This window comes from Lipophrys pholis (assembly GCF_963383615.2).
Source record: "Lipophrys pholis genome assembly, chromosome: 6".
In the NCBI taxonomy this organism is placed as follows: domain Eukaryota; kingdom Metazoa; phylum Chordata; class Actinopteri; order Blenniiformes; family Blenniidae; genus Lipophrys; species Lipophrys pholis.
In genome coordinates, this window is record NC_137629.1 from 2984368 (window position 1) to 3007501 (window position 23134).

General features: G+C 42.4%; 1 protein-coding gene across 1 annotated transcript in view; it reads left to right on the forward strand.

Moving 5' to 3' along the window:
• Positions 1–12208, forward strand: part of pdgfc (platelet derived growth factor c) — a 64682-nt gene extending 52474 nt beyond the window's left edge. Inside the window, exons 4-6 of the mRNA XM_080465061.1 lie at positions 7392–7599; positions 8496–8713; positions 10759–12208. Of these exons, the coding sequence (XP_080321187.1) occupies positions 7392–7599; positions 8496–8713; positions 10759–10872 (540 nt within the window). The 3' untranslated portion in view covers positions 10873–12208. The remainder of the gene's footprint in view (positions 1–7391; positions 7600–8495; positions 8714–10758) is intronic.
• Positions 12209–23134: the final 10926 nt, after the last annotated feature.

The window sequence follows — 23134 nt, forward strand, 5'->3', positions numbered from 1 at the left end:
CACCACTGAGACCCGAGCCGAGGAATCGGTGATGCTGCCATTAAAGCCAGAGAACTAGTATCAGTCTCAAAGCCATGCTGTCAGGGAGAATATGTGAAATCACCCAGAATGCAAACAGCTATAGAAGAAGATGTCTGGACATTTCACTGTATTTTGCACCGGAAGGTAAAAAATAATTTTTTCCAAAGCAAAAAAACATTAACGTTTAAATATAAAGGTTATTATTGCTCTACTTTACCAGTCCGGCCCAGTTGAAATTAAATTAGGCTGAGTCTGACGCCTGGACTGAAAAACGTTTGTCATTTGGATTTTAGCAGTTGTTAAAACATTGATAGATTCATTGATTTAGAAAAAAAGAAAAATCACAAAAACCTTCTGATAATTTGGAGACACATTGTCTTATTTAAGATGTACATGATGTTTGAAAAACTGACACCACATGAAAGCACTGAATGTCTTGTAAGTTTTTAACTTCAAGTGTTGGTAGCAGAATGAAACTATTCTACTGCGGTGTTCCAACGGCACGACCACAGGAACGAGAAACCGAGTTTTTCTTTCATATTCCCACTGCAGAAGGTGCGGAAACCATATCCGGGGGGGGGGGGGGGGGGGTGCTTGTGCCCGGCGCTCGTCAGCTTTGAACTCTCCTGCCGGCTGGAACAGCCCCACTCTGTTTCCTCTGCGGTCGACCAGCAGCTACTGGAAGCTCATGCCACGCAGGGGCCAGCACTTTAGTTTATATTTAAACAAGCAATAGTTCCTCCCCACCACTTCCAGGGAATGGAACGGAGGGGGGGAAAAATAAGAGCCGCTCTGTAATTCACAGGAAGAGACTTTAAGAAAAAAGCGAAAGGGCCGAGGCAAAGAGGTTGTTAAAACAGCGAAGAGAGGGAAGCCTGTTGAAACGGAGCGGCGTTGAGTGGTGGGCGTTGGAAGTTCAAGGAGCAAGAAAAACATACATCATTGTCTCTGTGAGGTCTCCGTCCAGAAAGTGCAACGCTGCCGTGGCGTGAAGGAGGACGGGCCCTGCAAGCCCTCTCGGGAGCAGAGAAAGTTTCTTTCTCTTTTTTTTATTTTTTTTTTCGTAAACTCCCCCGACCTGAGTGGAAGCTGGCGGGACGGCTTGTTAAAGCAGATGGTAATGACTGGTGAACCCGTGCAGGAGGCTTCGCGTGATAAAAAACCAAGGTCTGTTTCTATGCAGACCTCAAATGCAGTGTGTGGTGTGTAGTGAAAGGAAAGAGAAAGAAAAAAAACACTTTTCTTGACACACAACAACCACGTTGGGAAGTGGTTTCAGCTCCATGTGAAAGAGGAGATACTGTTTTGTTTAGTTTCTTTTTTTTCTCGAGCTCTCCCAAGTTGCTATTTCAGAATTGTCATCTCAACATAGTCAGCTCAACCGGTCATTTCAGTTACCAGAAATAAATGAATGTGGTGGTGCTTCATAAGAACAAAGACAGGAAGTCACAGCCGGAGAATGAGCTTGTTCACCAGATGTTCTACAAGCTGTTTCACTTTGATTCTGTCTCGGTGGAGACGCAATGGAAGGTGGATAAATGTCCTCTTAAAAACACATATAGGAATTTTACTACAGCGTTGCAATACAATCCTGTTATTCAGTCACATTAACTGGTCTTAGTTTGAAGCCACTGTAAATTTGAACCTATTATTGGTAAAGGGTTTAAGGACGGATGTTTTTATCCGAGTGTAAATAAAGCAAGAAAAAAACTAACTTAACAAGCATCTTCTGAAAAGTTCCAACAATCGATCCCCACGAGAGCTGCTGGAGACTTGATCCGTAAAGTTTTCTGGCTTCAGGCCCCGTTTACGCAACGATTTCAAATGAAAATGCAAAACCTTTGTCGCATTTTAGATAACAATGCTCGGAGACTGAAAATTTGATTTTTTTTTTCGAAAAATGGCTCCCAAGGTGGAACTTTTTGAAACAGTTAATGTGCACCACATCTGTAGTAAGTAGTTGTTCTGCACACGCTCAGTAGAGACAATCAGAACAATGATTCCTCCATGGTGACTCCATATTCTCCTGGGAATTGGTTCTTTTATTTTGACAGTCACCGTAATGGCAACCCAACTTGGTGGTCTGTCCACTAGAATGTCCATGTACGAACCTTGTTAATGTTTAGAGCTCATTGTTTTCTGGGAACACGTGTGCGTAGTTTCATTACAAAAGCAAACAACAGCGCCAACTAGTGGCTCAACGTGAAAAAACAGTGAAACTCAACTTCCAGCATTGCAGCCGGACCCCCCACTGAGCTTCAACATGGTATGTTATGGTATATACCTTTATTTCAAACATTTAAAAAAAAGAAAGAAAATAATAACAATAATAAAGAAATTAAAAGACAACGATACAATATATTAATTTCTTTATTATTGTTATTATTTTCTTTCTTTTTTTTAAATGTTTAAATTTAATAATTAATAACAATTTATTAATAATAATAATAATAATAATAATAATAATAATAATAATAATAATAATACATTTATACACTCAAAGATGCTTTACATAGAAAAATAGAAATAGAAAAATAGAAAATAACAATGAAATAAAATAAGAGTTCAGGGAAAAGCAAGTTGGAACAGGTGGGTTTTGAGACGTGTTTTAAAATAATATGAGTATGGAGAAGAAAGAAAAATGGTAAATAAATACAACATTAATATCATTAATGCTCAGCACAACAAGCATAACAACTACAATAATAAGAATCATAACAATACAAATAATAATCAATAATTACTCATCAATCACAATAATGATAAATAACTTCCTGGAAAGGTCACAGTCTTTGTATCAAAAATACATTCAAAAACACACATTGTGCAGTTGTGAGGGTTGTTTATAAAAACAAACTGCGTCTCTCTGCGGGTTCTACTCACTGGGGGTCATTTGTTCCAGGACAGACTGAACTTGGTTCAGCTTCTCCTCTTGGTTTCCGCTGGACACGGAGAGAAAAGACACAAGGCCGATTTGACCGTGGAGGTGAAGTCAAATCTGTTTTTCAATCTGTTGTAATCCTGCAGTTCAATTTGTTCTGTATGGTGCATCATCATAGAAAACATGAGACGACTGTAAGGTATATACAGAGATATGTATTGTTTTTGTTCAACATAATAATCACATCCAACTAAATTATTGGTGTATAACAAAAGAATTTCAACAACAGGCTTTAACATGTGTACTGCAAATGACTAGTCTGATTAATTCTTGTTGTATAGTAATACAGTGTGCCAACTTTGTCACAGAAACGTAATGAGAGATGTTTCTAATTTAGATAATCTCTGGCTACAGATGGTAAAATGTGTGTGATTTTATTCAGTTTAGTACCTTTAAACAAAAGTGACTGGTGTACTACTTTGATGTTAAAGTCCTTTAGAAGCTTATTTTCATTTATTAAAATAAATGAATGGTGCAATTTAAATGGTGAGACTGCCTGAACTATTAAAAAAGCAAATTACTGACAATGTTATTATACTGTGGATATTTCCTAATGCACAATTATTTTATTTGACAAAGGCAATGTGCCACTTCCTCCTCCTATTTCCCAAAATTATACAAGCTCGGGTCACAGAGTGAGAATACACACAGGATGAAGCTTATTGGTTTTGGACTTTGAATGGAAACCTGGATTAAAATGCTTACTCTGCACAGAAAAGCCCACTAAGCTTCAACTCTAATTAGAGCTATTGAATAGACCATCAATTCATATTTAGAATAAATTATCTGGAGCTTCAGTGATCTTAATTAGGGGCTCTTGTGTTATAGGCTCACGATCAATGATATTACCCGGCATTAATCCCGTATGTTCGTCATGCTTTATGTTCCACTCTTGCTCTGAACCGAACGCCAGGAGAAGTTATGGTGGTCCACTTAAGTGCTCTCCTAAACGGGAGCTCTCATCTGCTACTTACGGCTTTATTCACAGCATCTTGACTCGTCTCTCGGGGAAAAGCTTGGCTCCTCTATTTGAAGCAGAGCTTGCAGAGCGCTGCTAATTGAGGGAGCGTTGCACCGTCGACATTCACAAGCTGTTAATGGCTTCCAGTCCGCGCCGTTAGGCTACCGCCAAGGCTCGGCTGAGAGGAATCACATCTCCGCTCTGTTGTCTGAGAATACGGCTCAGTTCAGCAAAACTCCTGTTTCGCTCTGAACTTACACTGCCCCGCTCTTTTCGCATAAATCCCGCCTCACACATTTGTGTCTGCTTATCTCAGCTGGTGCCACATAAAGTGAAGATATGCTCAGTGGTCATAAAAGCAACCTCATTAGAAAGAGTCAGCTGTGCTCCTGCAGCCCGTGGTGCCGCCATGTCAAACCGCCGGCATCCGATTCTCAACACCTGAGCCAAAGTCACCCACATTTTGAATATATCGCACACACTTGGCCTGCCAATGAGTTTCATTGATGTTCCGGGTCGTTCATTTTACTCTGTGTCATGAAGTCAATACGCTCTCCGACCTGTTGTTCGGGCTAATTGCGGCGTTTTGCCAAACTAAGAAGACTAAATCCATCTTCATCACTGCTGCACAGGGGAGCAGGAGGAAACACTTCGGCCTCGCAGCAGGACTTTTTCTGCTTGGAGATCAGTATGAGAGGATTTCTGGGTGGAGTATTCATGTCACCCAGTGCAAAAATTACATTTGAGGGTAACTAGTCTCTTTAGATTGCTGCCGTTTGTCTGTTTGAGATGTTAACCGTCAACCGTTTCCACTTCAACCACACAAGATCAACGGGTTTCATTTCAGTGCTACAGTCATTGTAGCACCAGCGAGCTGGTAATTTGATCCTGCCTCGATCCTTCACAGACCTGTTTCAAAGATCGGGTAGAAATCAGATCATACTTTAGTTCAGGGGCCAACTACAGTTTAATTTCATCTTGAGTGAGCCGGACCGGTAAAATAGTGCCATAATAACCTTTAAATTGAAACTTGCTTTTAGATTATACATGATGAAAACATGTGATATTTTTTTTTTAACCAAACGATTACCATTGAAAATGACACTAATCTCAACATAAAGAGAATTTTAATGAAATCTTCTGGTGCAAAATACAGTGAAATGTCCATAACACTTCCCCTATATCTGCTGCATTATGGGTATTTTTACAAACTCACCCTGACAGCATAGCTTTGAGGCCAACGCCAGTTTGCTTGCTTTCATGTACTTTGAATGAGTATAACAGGGTTAGTTTGACTGTGAATCACCTCCTCCAAACACACAGCTGCAGCAAACAGACCACTGTCTGTCTGCAGCCCATTTTTTTATCAAATGAAGTGAACTAGATAAACATTTGTCAGCTGCATCCAAAAGTATTGGAACATTTTTCTGCTTTAATAGTTTGGATCTTAAACTACTCAAACATACGAGTACTTCCTCGATATTGTGAAATTGACCTAAAAATAAACGTGCGATTACACGACAATGTGTTCAAGTGAAAACACAAAACTTTCTTTTGTGTTTTGGGTGTCTGTTTACGCTACAACGATGTTCGGAGTCACTGAAATTGTCATTTTTGACAACAGCTACCATGGTGGAACTTTTTAAAAAATGCTCCATTTCCATGGAAATGGGCAAAAATACAACTTTCTCGACCTGTACATACAGCTACTCGTCCTGCGCACTATGGCTGCAATAACTAGGAGTTCTGCACATGCTCAGTAGAGCCAATCAGAACAAAGTTTCCTCCGTGGTGTCATGACTCCCAGTCCATATTGTCCTGGACTTGGTACTTTTATTTTGACAGTCACCGTAATAACAATCCAACTTGGTGGCCTGTCCACTAGAATGTCCGTGTTCTCCCGGTGTTAATGTTTAGAGCTCATTGTTCTCTGTTGCATGTGTGTGTGGTTTCATTACAAAAACAAACAATAGCACCCACTTGTGGCCTGGCATGGTAACTACATAATTTGCAGCAATTCTGCTGTTTCCGTGTAAACAGACATCGATTTCAAAACATTGCTGTGTAATATTGGCCAAGTAAGTGGCCCAACGTGAAAATTATGTCGTTTTCAGCGTTTCATCCATTTCCGTGGAAACAAACGTCGTTTTCACTTGTAAACGTGAAACTTTTATGAAACAAAGACCCCAAAACGATGCGTTTGCACATGAAATGTTAGGTAAACGGTGCTTAAGCCACAGAATGTATGTGATTAATCAGGTTAAATAAATGGATTGGCTTCACTAAACAAAGAAACTATGATAATCCGTGTTTCTCATTTTATTCTCTCTTATAATCCACTTCGGACGGGATTCCTCGAATCATCTATTTTCTTCTTCTTAGATATTTCTACTCCTCCTGAAGCTGCGGGCCCCAGCTGCCACCGGCCGATGTTTTCAATACTCCATTTCAGTGTCACAATGTTGCCTCCTACCTGTCAGTCACATGAGATTAGAGAGACCAGCGAGCTGACATGTCGGACAAACACAGCATCACTGCACTGAAAGGTTTAACAGATTAGCCTCTTTTTCTCATGGGAAGACCGACAGCCCGGGTATCAATCTTCTGAGTGACTGCTCGCCTGGGCCCGGAGAGATGAGAGCTGGAAAACAGACGAGGAAACACTACAGGGACAGACGTTGACATGCAAAATGGGCAAAGGGACGGACAAAGATGTGACACCTGACAGCATGAAAAAAAAAAATAATAATAATTATTTATGTGCGCCGCTCAACTTCAAAGCACAGATGAGCTTTCGGAATGTATTTGAAGCTTGCTTTAGATCTTTGTACAAGGTTTATATTGGTGGAAATCTCCAATTGAAATATTAATGCAGCCTGCAGTTGAGCAGGTTTGTATATTCCCAGCAGCTCTCCAATGTTTGGCCCAAAACCCTTCAATAAGGCAGATTTTTCTGTATGTAAAATGTGTGTGTGATCCTCAGGGGGCCTGAGTCACCGTTCATCCACACATTATCTCAGACACAGAGCTTTTAAATTGGGCCCTCGCTGCCCTGGGCCTGCTCCTATTCTGCTTAAATCAACTCCGGTCCAAACCGCTGCAGCATTTAATGAGCCTTGACCCAATTTAAGCCTGATATCTCACTGCCACATGAAATGTTTCTGTACAGAACAACACCACAACACTGTCTCACATTGTGAAAAGAATCACTGACGAACCACTGCGTAAATCCTCAGTTGTATTATTCATAGCGCAGTGTAAGATTTCTGAATGTCACGGAAGGAGTTTGGGAGTTGCTGCAGGTTTTCAGAGGCAGGTGGTGGAATAAATGTCAGCATATTTCCTAATATTTATCCAGCTGTGTTTTTAATGTGACAACTGCTGTACATACCAACAAGACTGGGCCCGTTGCAGCACAGCAGGAAAGGGTGAAACACCTTTCTTATGTTGACTCGTATTTTCCTTCAGAGCGTGTCCGAGCCTGAAGTGCCAGTGGCGGTGCCGACCTCCCTGCAGGGGATGGAGGAGCTGTCGGAGGCCGTGGAGGAGCTGGGCACCGTGGAGGAGGTGCTGAAGTACCTGGAGCCGGACCGGTGGCAGCTGGACATGGAGGAGCTGTACAAACCCACGTGGCATGTGCTGGGGAAGTCTTTCATCCACAACAAGAAGGCCAGAGGTAAAGTTGTTTTATCACAATGTAGGAAATTTAACACAAACAAAAAGCAAATTATTTGCACATTCATAGTCATCTTAAGTTTACACTTTCAAATTATTTTTATTAATAGTATTAGTGTGGCTAAAGAAATTCAGTTACGATTTCATTTCCTTTAAATGGGTCATATTCTCCAGCTGTTCAACTCTTCCTTTTGTCTGGTCGGTCCAGAAACCTTCAGTAATCAAAGTTTCTAGCTCCTCCTTGATTTTCCTCCATTTGAATATTGGATCATAGGAGCTGCATTCAGAATCTGCTGTGTCTGTGTGAGCTGGACTGGCTCCGCCCACACTTGTGAAGAGGAGGAAGTACTTCCTCTCGTGGTGCCATGTGCCATAGCAGAGCTGCCTAATTGTGGGAGGAGTCAAAGGGAGGGCCTACCTTGATTGGGATTGGCTAAACCCCCGATGACACTATACAGGGTTTGATTTCTGATTGGCTGGTTGGAGCAACACACTTTTTAAAACATGAAACAAGCCAGGGAGAGAGAGGACAGACTGTCTTCACTTCTGGGGCGTTGTTCCAGGTATGGGGATGATTAGTACTGCTGGAGAACCTTTAGGAAGTGAATTTTACATAAAATTACCTCTTTAAGGAATTCTCTATTAAGTTCAATTCAAGCAACTTGATTCTTAGCAAAGTCACTGATCAGGACTCACAAAGATAGTTTGAAGAATGACAAAAGTTCAGAGATCAAATTTTGAATAAAGTGTGGAGAGCTTTAAAAAGTCAAAATCCTTAATGACTTTCTTCTTCTGAGATTCAGATGAACAGCATTGAAAAAATGAGCATCGACATTCTGCGTCCTAAAGTGACTGAGATCCTTGTTTTTCTTTTTGTTTTTTTCCGTCTCTACGTAGGAGCCGATCTCAATCTGCTGAGGGAGGAAGTTCGGCTGTACAGCTGCACTCCCCGAAACTTCTCGGTGTCCCTGCGCGAGGAGCTGAAGAGAACAGATGCCATTTTCTGGCCCAGCTGCCTCCTGGTGAAGCGCTGCGGTGGAAACTGTAACTGCTGCTCTCACCGCTGCTTCGACTGCCAGTGCCTCCCCGCCAGGGTCACCAAGAAATACCACGAGGTAAAAAAAACCCCGTTGAAACCAGCGGGACATTTACTGTCCCGTCTAACCTGCCATCTCGCCACAAAGCAACACGAAGGGCTTCAAATCTCTTCATTTCTTCACAAAGTTCATACTTATAAACACAGTTTGAGTGAACATCAAACACCAGATTCAGACACGCTACTGCGATTTTCCTCCAGTTCAGTTCCAGCCATCATAAATGCCTGTGGCAAATCTGTGGTCTTTAACTTTTGTACACTAAATCAAAATGACTTTTACAGCCACTGAGGCTTTTTAAAACTCTTTTGCCAGGCTCCCACTATTCGGCCAACGTACAAACTTTATTCACCAAATAATGATTCTTGACAAAACATCCTTTTTTCCCATGCATACGCCATGCATTCAGTTCATTTACTTCCCTTTAGGGTCAATTACACAGTAGTTACGGCTTAAAGTGTCCAGCTGGATTAAAATGTCGTTTACACTGTTGTTGATGAACTGTTCAGGTAAATTCAACATTTTCTTCTGCAGCAGCTGGAAGGTTTATTGTGATACATAACAGTGTTTTTTTAATTGATTATCACATGTAAATTTAGATTTTCAGGCTGGTATTTGTGCCAATGAAAGCTGAATGTGTTAAAACTAGGCGTTCCAAAAACTATTTAGAGTCACAGTTATCTGCACTGACGGTTCAAGAAGTGCTGAATTTAAGATTGAGCGTTCTTTTACACAGAAACTGAAAACTTTAATGTTTTTGGGTGTCTGTTTACTCAACAACGGTGCTCTGAGCAACCGAAAACAAAACTTGAAAAAAAATCTCTCAAGTTGGAATTTTTTGAAAATGCTCCGTCTCCGTGGAAACGGAGGACATTTCTAAAACACTGCTACTGCTAATGCTTGAGCCGTTTGACACCTCTGGTCTAATCGAATCATGTATGAAGGACAGTGATGCTCAAAGAAGCTGTAAATGATCTAAAATCAACTAGTTACCTTTGCCAACAAAAGATGGCCAGGAAGGTTATGTTTTCATCTGCGTGTGTTTATTTATTTACTGGCATGTATTTTACCAACTTTTCACAAAAATGACTCACCCAAATTGCATGAAAGTTTCAGGGATGATCTGTCGTCATCCAAGGACCAATCGATTAGATTTTGGAACGTTAACGGCTAACTGTTTCTGAATAAATCCCCCAAAAAACGGCGGAGAAAAAGTGGATGAGCGAGGCACCTCAAGGAGGAGATCAAAGGAGCTCAGCGTCTGTTGCCATGGAGATGCTTCCTGCTCAGTGTTTCACACAGTCATGTCGCTACCTCGGGGTGAGCGATATGGCGATATTAGCTCGTGAAGGATTAGAATGTGTTGACGATCTGACATAGCAGAGAGATCGTATTATCGTCTGTAGAACACGTTTTACACGTTGCAGTTTAATGCTGTGTGGCAGCATAGAACTGCAACAATAGAACATTCAATACGGTAGTCACACAATTTCAAAACCTAAGAGCAGTTTGGTTTTTATATTGTAAGAATGCACTTTATCACAGTGTTATTTACCCTACAGCATGTTTACGTTATTTGCACATTGGTAATATTGACAAAATTATATAAATTTGAATATGTTCAGAAAAGTTCTTTGGCTTATTAATATTATAAATTGTGTTTTCTTTTTTTTTTTCTGTTGGGGCTGTTTTACATCAGGAATTGGTTTGGTTGCACTGTTCAGAAATCAATCAAAAAAGACAAAAAAAAAAGCTTTTATTCCCAAAATATCATGATATGATATTATTGCCATATCGCCCGCCCCTATAGCTGCCTGACCTACCGAGCTAGCATCGATATGAGTTAACGACTAAAATGCTAGCGATGCTAACTATGGTTTCGCAAACAAATATGCTGTTGGCGAATAATAGGTTCTACTGAGTGTAGCTCTAGTTTTCATCTGTTGTTAAAAATTGTCAAAGTGAAACAAAATGGTGAGTCGTATACGAATGAATAAATGAAGTGAACGTGTGAATTCCTGCATCGCCGCCCTTCATGAAGCTCCTCTTGTCCTCCTGCGGTTCAGGTGCTGCTGCTGAAGCATCGAAGCGGCGCTCGCGGCCTGCAGAAGTCCCTGACCGACGTGCCCTTGGAGCACCACGAGGAGTGTATGTGCGTCTGTAAAGACGAGTGGGACTGAACTTCGACGCGTCGGCGGAGGCACATCAGAGACGAACCTCGACTCGTCCTCTTCCACGGGGAAAGCGAATAAGACCCCCCCCCCACCCCCCCTTTAATCCTGTTGTCCTCCCTCTAATTGGATGAAGCAGAACAGACTGGAATCTATTAAATCTCCTGAATGGACCTGACTGCTGTGGAATACCAATGTCGTGCTCTGACTGCGTTTAGGAAGAGAGACAAAATTCACTGGAGCATATCTGGATTATCACTTATGAACTCGGAAGGACTATTTTCTCCGGGTTTGATGGAGATCAGAACATCGAGGCAGCGTTGCCTCCTCTCTTCCTGAGGTCTTTTTTTTTTTTTTTAGTTCACTCAGTGTGGGCTGATAGTGTCACGGAAAATGGGAGCCTCTTTGTTCGAGTACTCTTCTTCTTCTTCTTCTTCTTTTTTTTATTTCTCAAAGTGAGCTGGCTCCAGCTGCCTGACTCCCTCAGCTCCTCTATTATTACCATCAAGGCAGAGAAAGGTGTTTTTCATGAGCAGTCGTTTTCCTCTGCTCCTCTCTTGTTTTTCCTCAGATTCAAACTGAAGCAAATGCAGCCACAGTGCAGCTGAAAGGCATCACTAATGAGACTGCAGTATGTGTAAATACTTTATTTTGTTTCTTTCTTTTTCTTGTACAATTCTTCCTTTTTCTACCAAAGATTCTCACGGAGAACAGAAAGTTGCACATGTAGAGTCATTTTGGCAGTGTTCATTAAAAGTCTTCAATCGATCCATCTCAATTACAAATGTGCAGGAATATTTTTTTTAATCTTTTGTTGGAAAATATTTATTTGTTTAATGAAAGGGAATTAAGTCCAACATGCCATATTTGCTATATTTGATGCTGTACAGTAGTATTAGCCTCCATTTCCATTGTTAGTCTTTTTTTTTTTTTTTAACATTGCATTGTTTGTTATTTTTCCACTTTCTGTATGCCATAGTTATTTATCTCTACATTTGCAAAAACAGTTTGTGTATTTCATAGTACTGAGCATCAAAAATAAATTCTTCCACTTCTACGTTGGGGTGAAATAGTTTTTTAAAAGCTCTGAAGAGACAAACGGCAATTTGAACAATATGCACACCCACACATATGAGCATGTACAAGAAACACACACATTGCTGCTGTTATTGTTGTGTGGATTCAGAAGCTTAATTCATACAAATGACACAGATCATGATTCAACTTGTCTCGAAATTTTGTGTGAAAAACAAAAAAATACTGTAAAAGCAACTTTGAAATCTGTGCAAATTAAATGTAGCTAAGAACTATAAAGTTTCCAAGTGCGGAGATAAATACAACTACAAACTCCTGAGTATATTTTCTGTGAATTGCCAAAATTGTTGATGTTTTTTTGCCATCGTCAACGTAATTTTTAGGGATTCACCGATAACACTTTTTTAAAGAACCAGTACAAGTACTATGTTCCGATATTGAGTACTGATATAAGGATTTAATAAATGCCATTAAACCTAATTTATACTAAATATACAAACGGTACATGAAGGCCGCAAACTACCGCCACACCGCTTCTGCATCATCGATACACATACCTCCAAGAGCCCTAAAGGCTTCTGTACACGACTGCGTCTAGAGTACACTGCGCACTGTTAATGAGTGTATCAGTCACTTTAATCATGTCTTGGCATGTAGCATCACTGGAGTATGCGAGTCATTAAAGTTTTTAGCATGGTGCATCGCTGGTGTGCGAGCCCTGAAAGTCTTTAGCATGTAGCATGTAGCATTGCTGGTGGGCGAGCCCTGAAACTTTTTAGCATGTAGCATGTAGCATTGCTGGTGTGCAAGTCCTGAAACTTTTTAGCAGGTACAGTGGCTTGCAAAAGTATTCATACCCCTTGAACTTTTCCACATTTTGTCACATTACACGCCACAAACATAAATATATTTTATTGGAATTTTATGTGAAAGACCAACACAAAGTGTCACACAATTGCGAAGTACAAAGAAAATTATACATGACTTAAAAAAAAATTCACAAATAAAAAACTGAAAAGTGCAGCGTGCAAAAGTATTCAGGCCCCCATGAGTCAATACTTTGTGGAACCGCCTTTTGCTGCAATTACAGCTGCAAGTCTTTTGGGGTATGTCTCTACCAGCTTTGCACATCTAGAGACTGAGATTTTTGCCCATTCTTCTTTGCAAAACAGCTCAAGCTCAGTCACATTAGATGGAGAGCGTTTGTGCCACAGATTCTCGATGGGATTTAGGTCTGGACTTTGACTGGGCCATTCTAACACATGAATACGTTTTGTTTTAAACCATTCCATTGTAGCCCTGGCTTTATGTTTAGGATCGTTGTCCTGCTGGAAGGTGAACCTCCGCCCCAGTCTCAAGTCTTTTGCAGACTCCAACAGGTTGTCTTCCAAGATTGCCCTGTATTTGGCTCCATCCATCTTCCCATCAACTCTGACCAACTTCCCTGTTCCTGCTGAAGAGAAGCACCCCAGAGCATAATGCTACCACCACCATGTTTGACAGTAGGGATGGTGTGTTCAGGGTGATGTGCTGTGTTAGGTTTCCGCCACACATAACGTTTTGTATTTAGGCCAAAAAGTTCAATTTTGGTCTCATCTGACCAGAGCACCTTCTTCCACATGTTTGCTGTGTCCCCCACATGGTTTCTGGCAAACTGCAAACGGGACTTCTTATGGTTTTCTTTTAACAATGGCTTTCTTCTTGCCACTCTTCCATAAATGCCAGATTTGTAGAGTGAACACCCAAATGTTGTCCTGTGGACAGATTCCCCCACCTGAGCTGTGGATCTCTGCAGTTCGTCCAGAGTCACCATGGGCCTCTTGGCTGCATCTCTTGTCGATGCTCTCCTGTTCGGGATGTAAGTTTGGGTGGACGGCCGTCTCTTGGTAGGTTTGCAGTTGTGCCATACTTGTTCCATTTCCGGATGATGGATTGAACAGTGCTCTGTGAGATGTTCAAAGCTTGGAAAATCTTTTTATAGCCTAACCCTGCTTTAAACTTCTCCACAACTTTATCTCTGACCTGTCTGGTGTGTTACTTGGACTTCATGGTCCTGTTTGCTCCCCAACATTCTCTTAACAAACCTCTGAGGCCGTCACAGAACAGCTGTATTTGTACTGAGATTAGATTACACACCGGTGGACTCTATTTAGTTATTAGGTCAACATTCAATCATTCAGCAGTCATCAGGCAACTTCTGAAGGCAATTGGTTGCACTCAGAAAAAAGGGGGCTGAATACTTTTGCACGCTGCACTTTTCAGTTTTTTATTTGTGAAAAAAATTTAAAGTCATGTATAATTTTCTTTGTACCTCACAATTGTGTGACAATTTTTGTTGGTCTTTCACATAAAATTCCAATAAAATATATTTATGTTTGTGGCGTGTAATGTGACAAAATGTGGAAAAGTCCAAGGGGTATGAATACTTTTGCAAGCCACTGTAGCATGTAGCATCGCTGGTGTGCGAGCCCTAAAAGTCTTCAGCATGTAGCATTGCTGGTGGGCCAGCCCTGAAACTTTTTAGCATGTACCATGTAGCATTGCTGGTGGGTGAGCCCTGAACATTTCTAGCATGTTAAGAATCAAGAATGAAGAAGCGTCATTGTCATTGTACAGAGTACAGCGAAATTCTGTTTGGTTGCATCTCTCTTATAGCAGCAGCATGTCACATTCACAGTCAGATAAATAACTAGTCTATGGTAAGGTGCAGTATTAAGGTGCAAAATGTATTGTCTATTGACTGGGATGTAGTAGTCCGTATGTTTGTGGAAGGCGGGGGGGGGGGGGGGGGGGGGTCATGATCCCTGCAGCAGTCTTTTCACAGCCATGGGGTAGAAGCTATTCTTCAGTCTGATGGTGCAAGGTCTCATGACTCTCAGTCTGCCAGAGGGGAGGTTGGAGAATAGAGTATGTCCTGGATGGGCAGGGTCCTTGTGGATCTTTGTTGCCCGTCGGAAGAGCTGGCTCAAGTAGATCTCCACCAGGCATGTTAGTGAGGAGCCAATGATCCAATGAGCAGTCTTGATGACCTGCTGCAGTTGTTTATTTTCGTTTGCAGTGCAGCTGGCATACCACACCATACAACCATCGGTCAGTACACTCTCTATTGTGCAGATATAAAAGTTTTTCAGCAGAGGTGGAGGGAGTTTGTTCCTCTTCAGCGCTCTCAGGAAAAAGAGTCGCTGCTGGGCCTTTTTTAATTATGTTGGTGGTGTTCACAGTCCAACCCAGGTCCTCTGAGATGTGCAGTCCAAGGAACTTGAAGTTTTTGACCCGCTCCACTTCTTCCCCATTGATCCTCAAGACCTGAATGTGATGTTGTCCTTGACTTACGAAAGTCAATGATGAGTTATTTTGTCTTCCGGGTGTTGAGGTTGAGGTGGTTGTCACTGCACCAGGTTGCCAGTGCTTAGACCTCCTGCCTATATGGTGTCTCATCATCATTATTGAGAAGTCCAACAATAATTATATCGTCCACCATTTTGATGAGGGTGTTTGACTCATGGATGGCGACACAATCGTGGGTGTACAGCGTGTACAAGACTGGTGTTGGGATTTATGGTTGGTTATTAGCATTAAATTACTGTAAGTAATAGATTACTGAAAGTATTAAATCACTGGAAGTAATTTATGAAAAATTGAAATTATTAATGGAAGTAAGAGGTCATTTACTCATCAACAACTCCTAAAGTAATTGAGTAATTACTTAAAAAAGGAAAAAAAAAATTTATCAAAAATAATATATTAATAAAAAAAGTTTTAATTTGCATAAATTTGTTATTTATGTATTAATAATAAATCGGGGCACCACCAGATAAACTGGAAATAGCTAATGCCAAAATATCAGTCTCGTTTGTAAAAGTTTATTTGAGTTAGTTAATATTTCTGCATAAAATATAACAATCTTAAATGAAAGGGGAAGATGTGAGATCCGAGCACAGACTGTTACAAACCAGTGAATTGTCAACAATAAATACACAATAATGTGTGTGTGTGTGTGTGTGTGTGTGTGTGTGTGTGTGTGTGTGTGTGTGTGTGTGTGTGTGTGTGTGTGTGTGTGTGTGTGTGTGTGTGTGTGTGTGTGTGTGTGTGTGTGTGTGTGTGGGGTCTGGAGTGTAATGACCTCGAACGTCCACCAGGTGGAGGAAGACGTCGGCGGGTCAATGCGGTGACTGTGATGACCACCAGGGGTGTGCGGCGGCGCGCAGAGGGAGAGCGCAATAACCTGATGTGTCCACCAGGTGGATGTCAAGAGGGATTGCGATGACCCACGCAACCCCTAGAGGCGTTTGACTCGCTCTTTCTGGGGACGCGGCGGTTGCTTAGCGGCCAGATAAACAAGACGTCCGTCGAGCGCGCATGCGCGAGGACGGTCTCGGAGCGAGGCAGTCTACCGAGGGCGTAACGAACGGGCGGTTCCGTTGGCCCGGTTCTGAGCACCGGAGTCCTAAGTGGAGGTCGGGACCTGCAGTTAGAACTCTTGTGATCAAGGCAGATCTGCCCTTGCAGCAGGTAACACTTAGGCGTTACATGCAGTAGTGTGTGTGAGCTTATCTTGATCAGTTGAGGGGGGGCGCATATCTGCGAGGCAGATGTGGGTTAGTAGAAGGAGGGGAGAGATGAGAGAGGATGAAGACAAGAGAAAGACAGAGAATTCTGCGAGGCTCGGTTCTGAACCCTGGTTCCTCCACAAAGAGCTCCCAGTGGGCCTGGAGCTCACTTGAACTCTGGTTCTGAGGTGGAAAACCAGAGTCCTGGACTTGGTTGGTGCGCGTGAACGCGCGTACACAAACATATGAGATGCTGCGGCCTTCTGAGCCGCACATTGAAACACATTGCATTTTCAACAGAACATCATTCTAACAATATATCTCTGCCCAGACAAAAGCTCTCACCCTGGTTTGATGCTGTTGGTTCTGTTGGTTCTGGTAACTGCTTATTACCGGGTCTGAATTCAGCGTCCTGAATTCAGAGGCTTTGCTTCAGCTGCAGGAGTAGACAGCTGAGAGGGTGATTTTGGAGAGGAGACGATGGCTCTGGTCTCCAGAATTCCAAAAAAACAGGAAAAATAGAGGAAACAGAGGATGTAGTCCAAACTGGGTCCTGCTTGTCCAGCTGGCTGGCCTTGATGTTTCTTCTGTTCTTTTGCTCTCTTTACCATCCTGAGGCAAGCAGAGACTTGTGTCTCCCTCGATGATCAGGTTGAGAAGCCGAGAGATTTGGTAGAAGTTTCAGCCAGCCTTGAATTTCGGACCCCTGTGGTGTTCGGGTCGGATTCGAGCATCCTCATTGGCCACTTCCGGGGTCTGGCTTGCTCCCCTGCTGTTTTATGGCCTATCCATTGTCCCTGGTGATTTTCTTGTGGGGGAGAAACTTCTGGAGCAGTTCACTGGAATCTTCAGCCCAACACTGGACTCAGAACACAGACCTGGGGAAAACCAGTATTGAGGACGATGGTGGAGGATGTGGAGGTGCCTATCCTGACATGCTGGGGTCTGTTAGTCAGGAAGTCCTTGATCCACAGGCAGAGGGAGGTTCTAAGTTGCAGTGTCTGCAGTTTGTTAATCAGTTGGCTGGGGCTGAGGAGTTGAAAGCCTGATGTATGTTTTGGGGCTTTCAGTGTGGCTGAGAACGTTATAGAGGGCGATGGAGATGGTGTCATCTGTGGATCTGTTGGACCTGCAGGCGAACTGATGTGGGTCAAAGCCAGGTGGGATATGGGCATTGACATGTTGTAACAATAGTCTCTCCGTGCATTTCATGATCACCGGAGTTAGGGCCACAGGCCAGTAATCATTCAACCTTGTGATGGCAGAGGATTTGGGCACGGAGATTATGATGGCAGTTTTCAGGCAGGTGGGGACTGTGGCCTGCTGCAGCGAACGGTTAAAGATGTTGGTGAATACAGCAGCAAGCTGATGGGCGCATGATTTCCCACCCACCCTCCCCTGTACACCGGCTTGAGAAAAAGATGTTAAGTTGATCTAGGAGAGACGCGTCGGTCGGGGAGGGAGTGTTGTGGTATTTTTTGTTTGTAGTTTGTGATGTTCTGGATGCCTTTCCACATGGAGCGGGGGTTGTTTTCCCTGAAATTGGCTTCTATCTGCTCTCTCTATTTTGTTTAAGCAGCCTTAGTGCCTCTGTTCAGGTCCACTCTCGCGTTCCTGTAGGTGTCCCTGTCTCCTGACCTCAGTGCTGAATCCCTGGCCTCGAGTAGTGCTCTGATCTTGGTGTTGAACCAGGGTTTTTGATTTGGGAATATGTTCACCTTTTTCCTCGTTGTTACATTGTCCATTCAGAAACTGATGTATGACAGCACAGAGGAGGTGTGGAGCTCAATGTCTGGTTCCTCAAAGAGCTCCCAAATGGTGTCCTCAAAACAGTCCTGCAAGGATAGTGTGGCCTCCTCAGTCCAGCACTGTATGGACCTGTACTGTGGCCTCGACCTGCAGATGAGGGGCTTGTAAGCTGGTGTCAGGAACACGGAAAGATGGTCTGAGTGTCCGAGATGGGGAGAGGGACGAGCTTTGTAGGCTCTGGTCTAGTGTGCTGCCCTTCCTTGTTTTAATGTCCACATTCTTGTAGAATCTGGGGAGCACAGTCTTTAAGTTGGTGTGGTTGAAGTCGCCAACTTGGGTGTTTGTTCTGCTGCCTGGTGATGTTGTCATGCAGTCTGCTCATAGCTACATTAGCGTTAGCTCGTGGGTGGATGTAAACAGCAGCTACAACCACTTGGGTGATTTCCCAGGGAAGACAGAAAGGTCTGCATCTTAGCAGTAGAAACTCTAGATCTGGACAGCAGTGTCTCTCAGTAGCGGCAGTGTCCGTGGACCAGCTGTTGTTGATATAGACGCACACACCTCCTCCTCTTGTCTTACCCGAGTCTGATGTCGTTCTGCCCGGTAGAATGTCCAACCTGCTAGCTCCACAGCCAGGTTCGGGATGTTTTCATGCAGCCAGGTCTCCGTTATTATCATGATGCAGCTGTCTATCTGGTTGTTTATATCCTGTAGTTTGAGCTTGTCCATCCTGTTGACAATGGAGCGGACGTTGGCGAGAAAAACACTTGGATACGCTGGTTTGTGCGGAGACGCGGCGAGCCTGGCTCTGATGCCGGCTCGTTTGCCCCACTTCAGGCGTCTTTTGCAGCGCCGCCGTCGTCTCCTCTCTGTCCGCTCCTGCTGGCGTATCCTCTCCGGGAACGAGTCGAAACCTTCCGGGTCCTGCCGGTCCACTTTTGTCTCAGGCTGATAAGTTCGGCAAAAGTGTAAGTCATTCTCACTGTATAGCTGCTGACTAAAGAGGAGGGTCGCTGCATCTACACGGGCCGCCATGTTGCATTGCTGGAGTGCGAGGCCTGACACTATTTAGCAGGTAGCATGTAGAATCGCAGGTGTGCGAGCCCTGAATGTTTTTAGCATGTAGCATTGCTGGTGTGTGAGTCCTGAACCTTTCTAGCATGTAGCATCGCTGGTGTGTGAGTCCTGAACCTTTCTAGCATGTAGCATCGCTGGTGTGCCAGCCCTGAAACTCTTTAGCATATAGCATCGCTGGTGTGCGAGCCCTGAAATTCTTTAGCATGTAGCATGTAGCATGTCTCATAGTAAATGCCTCCTCAATCCAATGAGCAGTTAAACTAATGAACAACAGCACAAAATAAACCTGCGATCTAATCAAATCTCCTCCCACGTCACAAAATACATTTAAACAGTGAGTTTACTTTTCAGAAGCCGTCGCTGGTTTTAATTATAGAACCAGACGTACTTTCATTTGCTCTTCGGCGTGTGGAAGTGTCACTTTGACCTCCTGAACGGTGTCTTGGCTTTATGCAAGAATGATGAAACCAGTGGGAGAAAGATTGAGTATTAGAGGAAACCATTCAGAAAGCATGACTCGCATGAATTGCTGCAGTGTAATTATGAGTGCAGTGAACTATTATTACCTGAGGACATATAAAAAAAAAAAAAAAAAACATGTTTATCTGCTTTTCTTCATTCTACAAACTCATTATCAGAGACTCAGCGGTGTTACTCATTTTTCCCCCTCCGGCCATCAGGTCACTCAGGAGGAGCTTCTCATTTGTTCATCTCACGCTGCCGTCCCGGCCAATTATTCTCCTCTAACGTGCATCCTGGCAGGAATCTGCGGCGATGCCAGACGCTACTGCGAAAAAACCCGCCGGCTCCCAGTGTGGGAGTTTCTTTTCTTTTTTTTTACAATATTAACCAGCCGGCCTTCTTTGGTCAGTGCAGAGGAAACCTCAGTGAACTGGCACAAGATGTGACGCAGCATGGGCAGTTGGTCCAGCATGTTTGTGTGTGTGCCATACACACACACACACACACACACACACACACACACACACACACACACACACACACATGCTCCTGCCCTCACCGTTCCACCCAAACGGCCTCATTTAGTTCAGACCGCACAATCATGGTAAAAGGGTCGGTACTTAAGGGAAGCAAACTTTACGGCATTTAAAAGTTTTTAAGAGTGTCGATTCTTTGCAGAATGTTGAGAATTCAGGATTGCGAGGTGAAGATTATGACGGCTGAAAGCTCCACAGAGAGAAATAATATCTGACAGGAGGTGGAGGCTGGATGACGCTCTCACTCCGCCACCGCGACAAATGACTCATTCCTCCCGCAGAACACTCGACCCCGGCACGTCAAAGACTTCCACTGTATCGGTGGACAAAACTGATTAATTTGCGAGTCGGACCTTCGTTCTGCTCGTCTGAAAAGCAGAGAAAAAAAGCAACCCTCCCACACTCAGATGAATGTATTCAGGATAAAATACTAAGAGTTATACAGCAGTTTATCAGTGCAGCAGCATAGCTGAAGTGACCGTCCTTGACATCGTGACGTCAACGTTACTTCATGTTATTATGTTAGCTGAAGAATTACATTCATTACTCATGTGTGCATGAATCAGCTCACTCTTTGTGGAAGACAGATTTAAAAAAATCTCTAATAGATAGCTTTATCTTGTATAGTTTGATAGAGGATGCATGTTTTGTAAATGCTAAAACTGAATTTTTATATTCTCTTGACGCAGTAATGGAGCAGGTTGGAGACTTGTGCTTACATTTTCGACTCATTATGTAATAACGCCACATTTTGTAATAACTTGTAACATATTGCAACAGTTACTACAAAATGCAGTAGAGCCACATTATGTAATATTAGAGCAATGTGTAATAATGTAATAAATGTTTTTTTGTGTTATACTTTGTATCATCTATAATAATTACATGAAATAATGCAGATTGCAGGTGTTTATGTCTTGCAAAGTTTCAGTGCACCAATAATTTTTTGTCAGTAATAATTAATTAGTGTAGCTTTTGTTTCCAGCTTGTGAACAAATTCTCCATTATAATGAAAACATAATGATTTAGGCCTGAGTAATAAAACATCCTACATATATTTATATATTTTTTTTAAATAAATCCTAATTAAGCTGGAAAGCTTAATGTTATTCTGATGGTATAATGGCTTTTCTAATTAAGGCATCAATTTTGATGATTTATTACATAATGCATCAAATTATTAAAAAAAAATTTTAAAAAGGAGAGCAGCTGCATTTTGTAATAACTGTTGCGATATGTAACAAGTCATTACAAAATGAGGCAAAGTTTATTACATAATTCGTTCAAGAATTTTCCAAAATGTAGTAGATTATAACAAAATGCTGTGTTATTACATAATAACTTGAAAATGTAATACGTTATTACATATTGCAGCGTTAATGCGGCGCTACACACGTGTTGAAGCTTTTGTTTCAGGAGATGATTTCATCATTTCGTGGCTCTCCCACCTCAGGCTCCGTTTACACGACAACATTTCAAGTAGTTTTTTGCATTTTCGTTTCCGAATAGTTGCACATTTACACGGCAATGTTTCAAAATCGATCGTTTACACAGAAACGCTAGAAACGATGTAGTTACCATGCGAGGCCACAGGCGGGCGCAGTTGTATGTTTTTGTACTGAAATGGCATGAGCATTTGAACTGAATGAAAATCATCAAATGTATGTGATTTATGACCACATATAAAAGGCCTGTTACAGCCTGATATGTAACAACGACCCAAATTGTTGTAAAATATAATGTAATAAAGCCCAAAATGTAATAACTGGTTAATAATAATTTGTCATATTAGTTTTTATTGTGATGTGAATGTGAGTTAAAAAGCAACAATCACTTTACAGATGTTCCCATCTGTGCATAAGCTGCATTTGAAAACTTCTGTTAATCTTCTAAACCTGTTCTGCTTTACGCCCAGACATCTTTATGTTACTCTTAAGAAAAGAACGTCTCTTTTCCTCAGAAATGTATTTCATAGTTTTATAATTGAAATAGCACATAAAAACGGGAGCGCGACTTTCCCCAAGTTTGAATTCCTCGTCAGAGACCCAGAGTGTACCTCCAAGGGTTAGCAAATAGCAACGCCAATTAACTGGGATGACACAGGAATCAATGACCTTTGACCTCGCTTTCTATTAAGCAGTCCGCTCCCTCGCGGCCGTCGGCAGCGCTGAGCGTGTTTGTGGGTAAAAGTATCGACAGCGAGAGGCTTGTCAGAGCTCATCAGTCCACAACCGTCGTATATCTACCACAACGCCACCATGTTGTGTGTGTACAAGATCTACTATGACACAAATAACACTCTCACGCGCACACACACACACACACACACACACACACACACACACACACACACACACACACACACTGCGAGCCCAGAGGGGATAAAGTAAAGAACTCATTTCCTCAGCCGTTTAAAAAAGACAGTAATATCACAGGCGGTGTGTGTGTGTGTGTGTGTGTGTGTGTGTGTGTGTGTGTGTGTGTGTGTGTGTGTGTGTGTGTGTGTGTGTGTGTGTGTGTGTGTGTGTGTGTGTGTGTGTGTGTGTGTGTGTGTGTGTGTAATGTCATACTTCCTGATGATTTTCACATGTTGATATTATTGTTAATGAATAATGGATGCATGGGCATCTCATTATTCACCCCCTCAGTGGAAAACGGCCCCATACTTCAAAACTCACTGGTTAGTTATGTATATAGTGGAATCATTATGTAGTACTGAAGGAGGTTCATACATCCTCTGGTTTCTGACTTTGGAGGAGTTGTTGTATATACTTCATGCCTCCGTGTGTGATTTGAGTTTGATGCTCAGCGCATGGTGGAGTCGAGGGTAAATGTAAAAACCTTTCATCCTGGTGTGGTCAG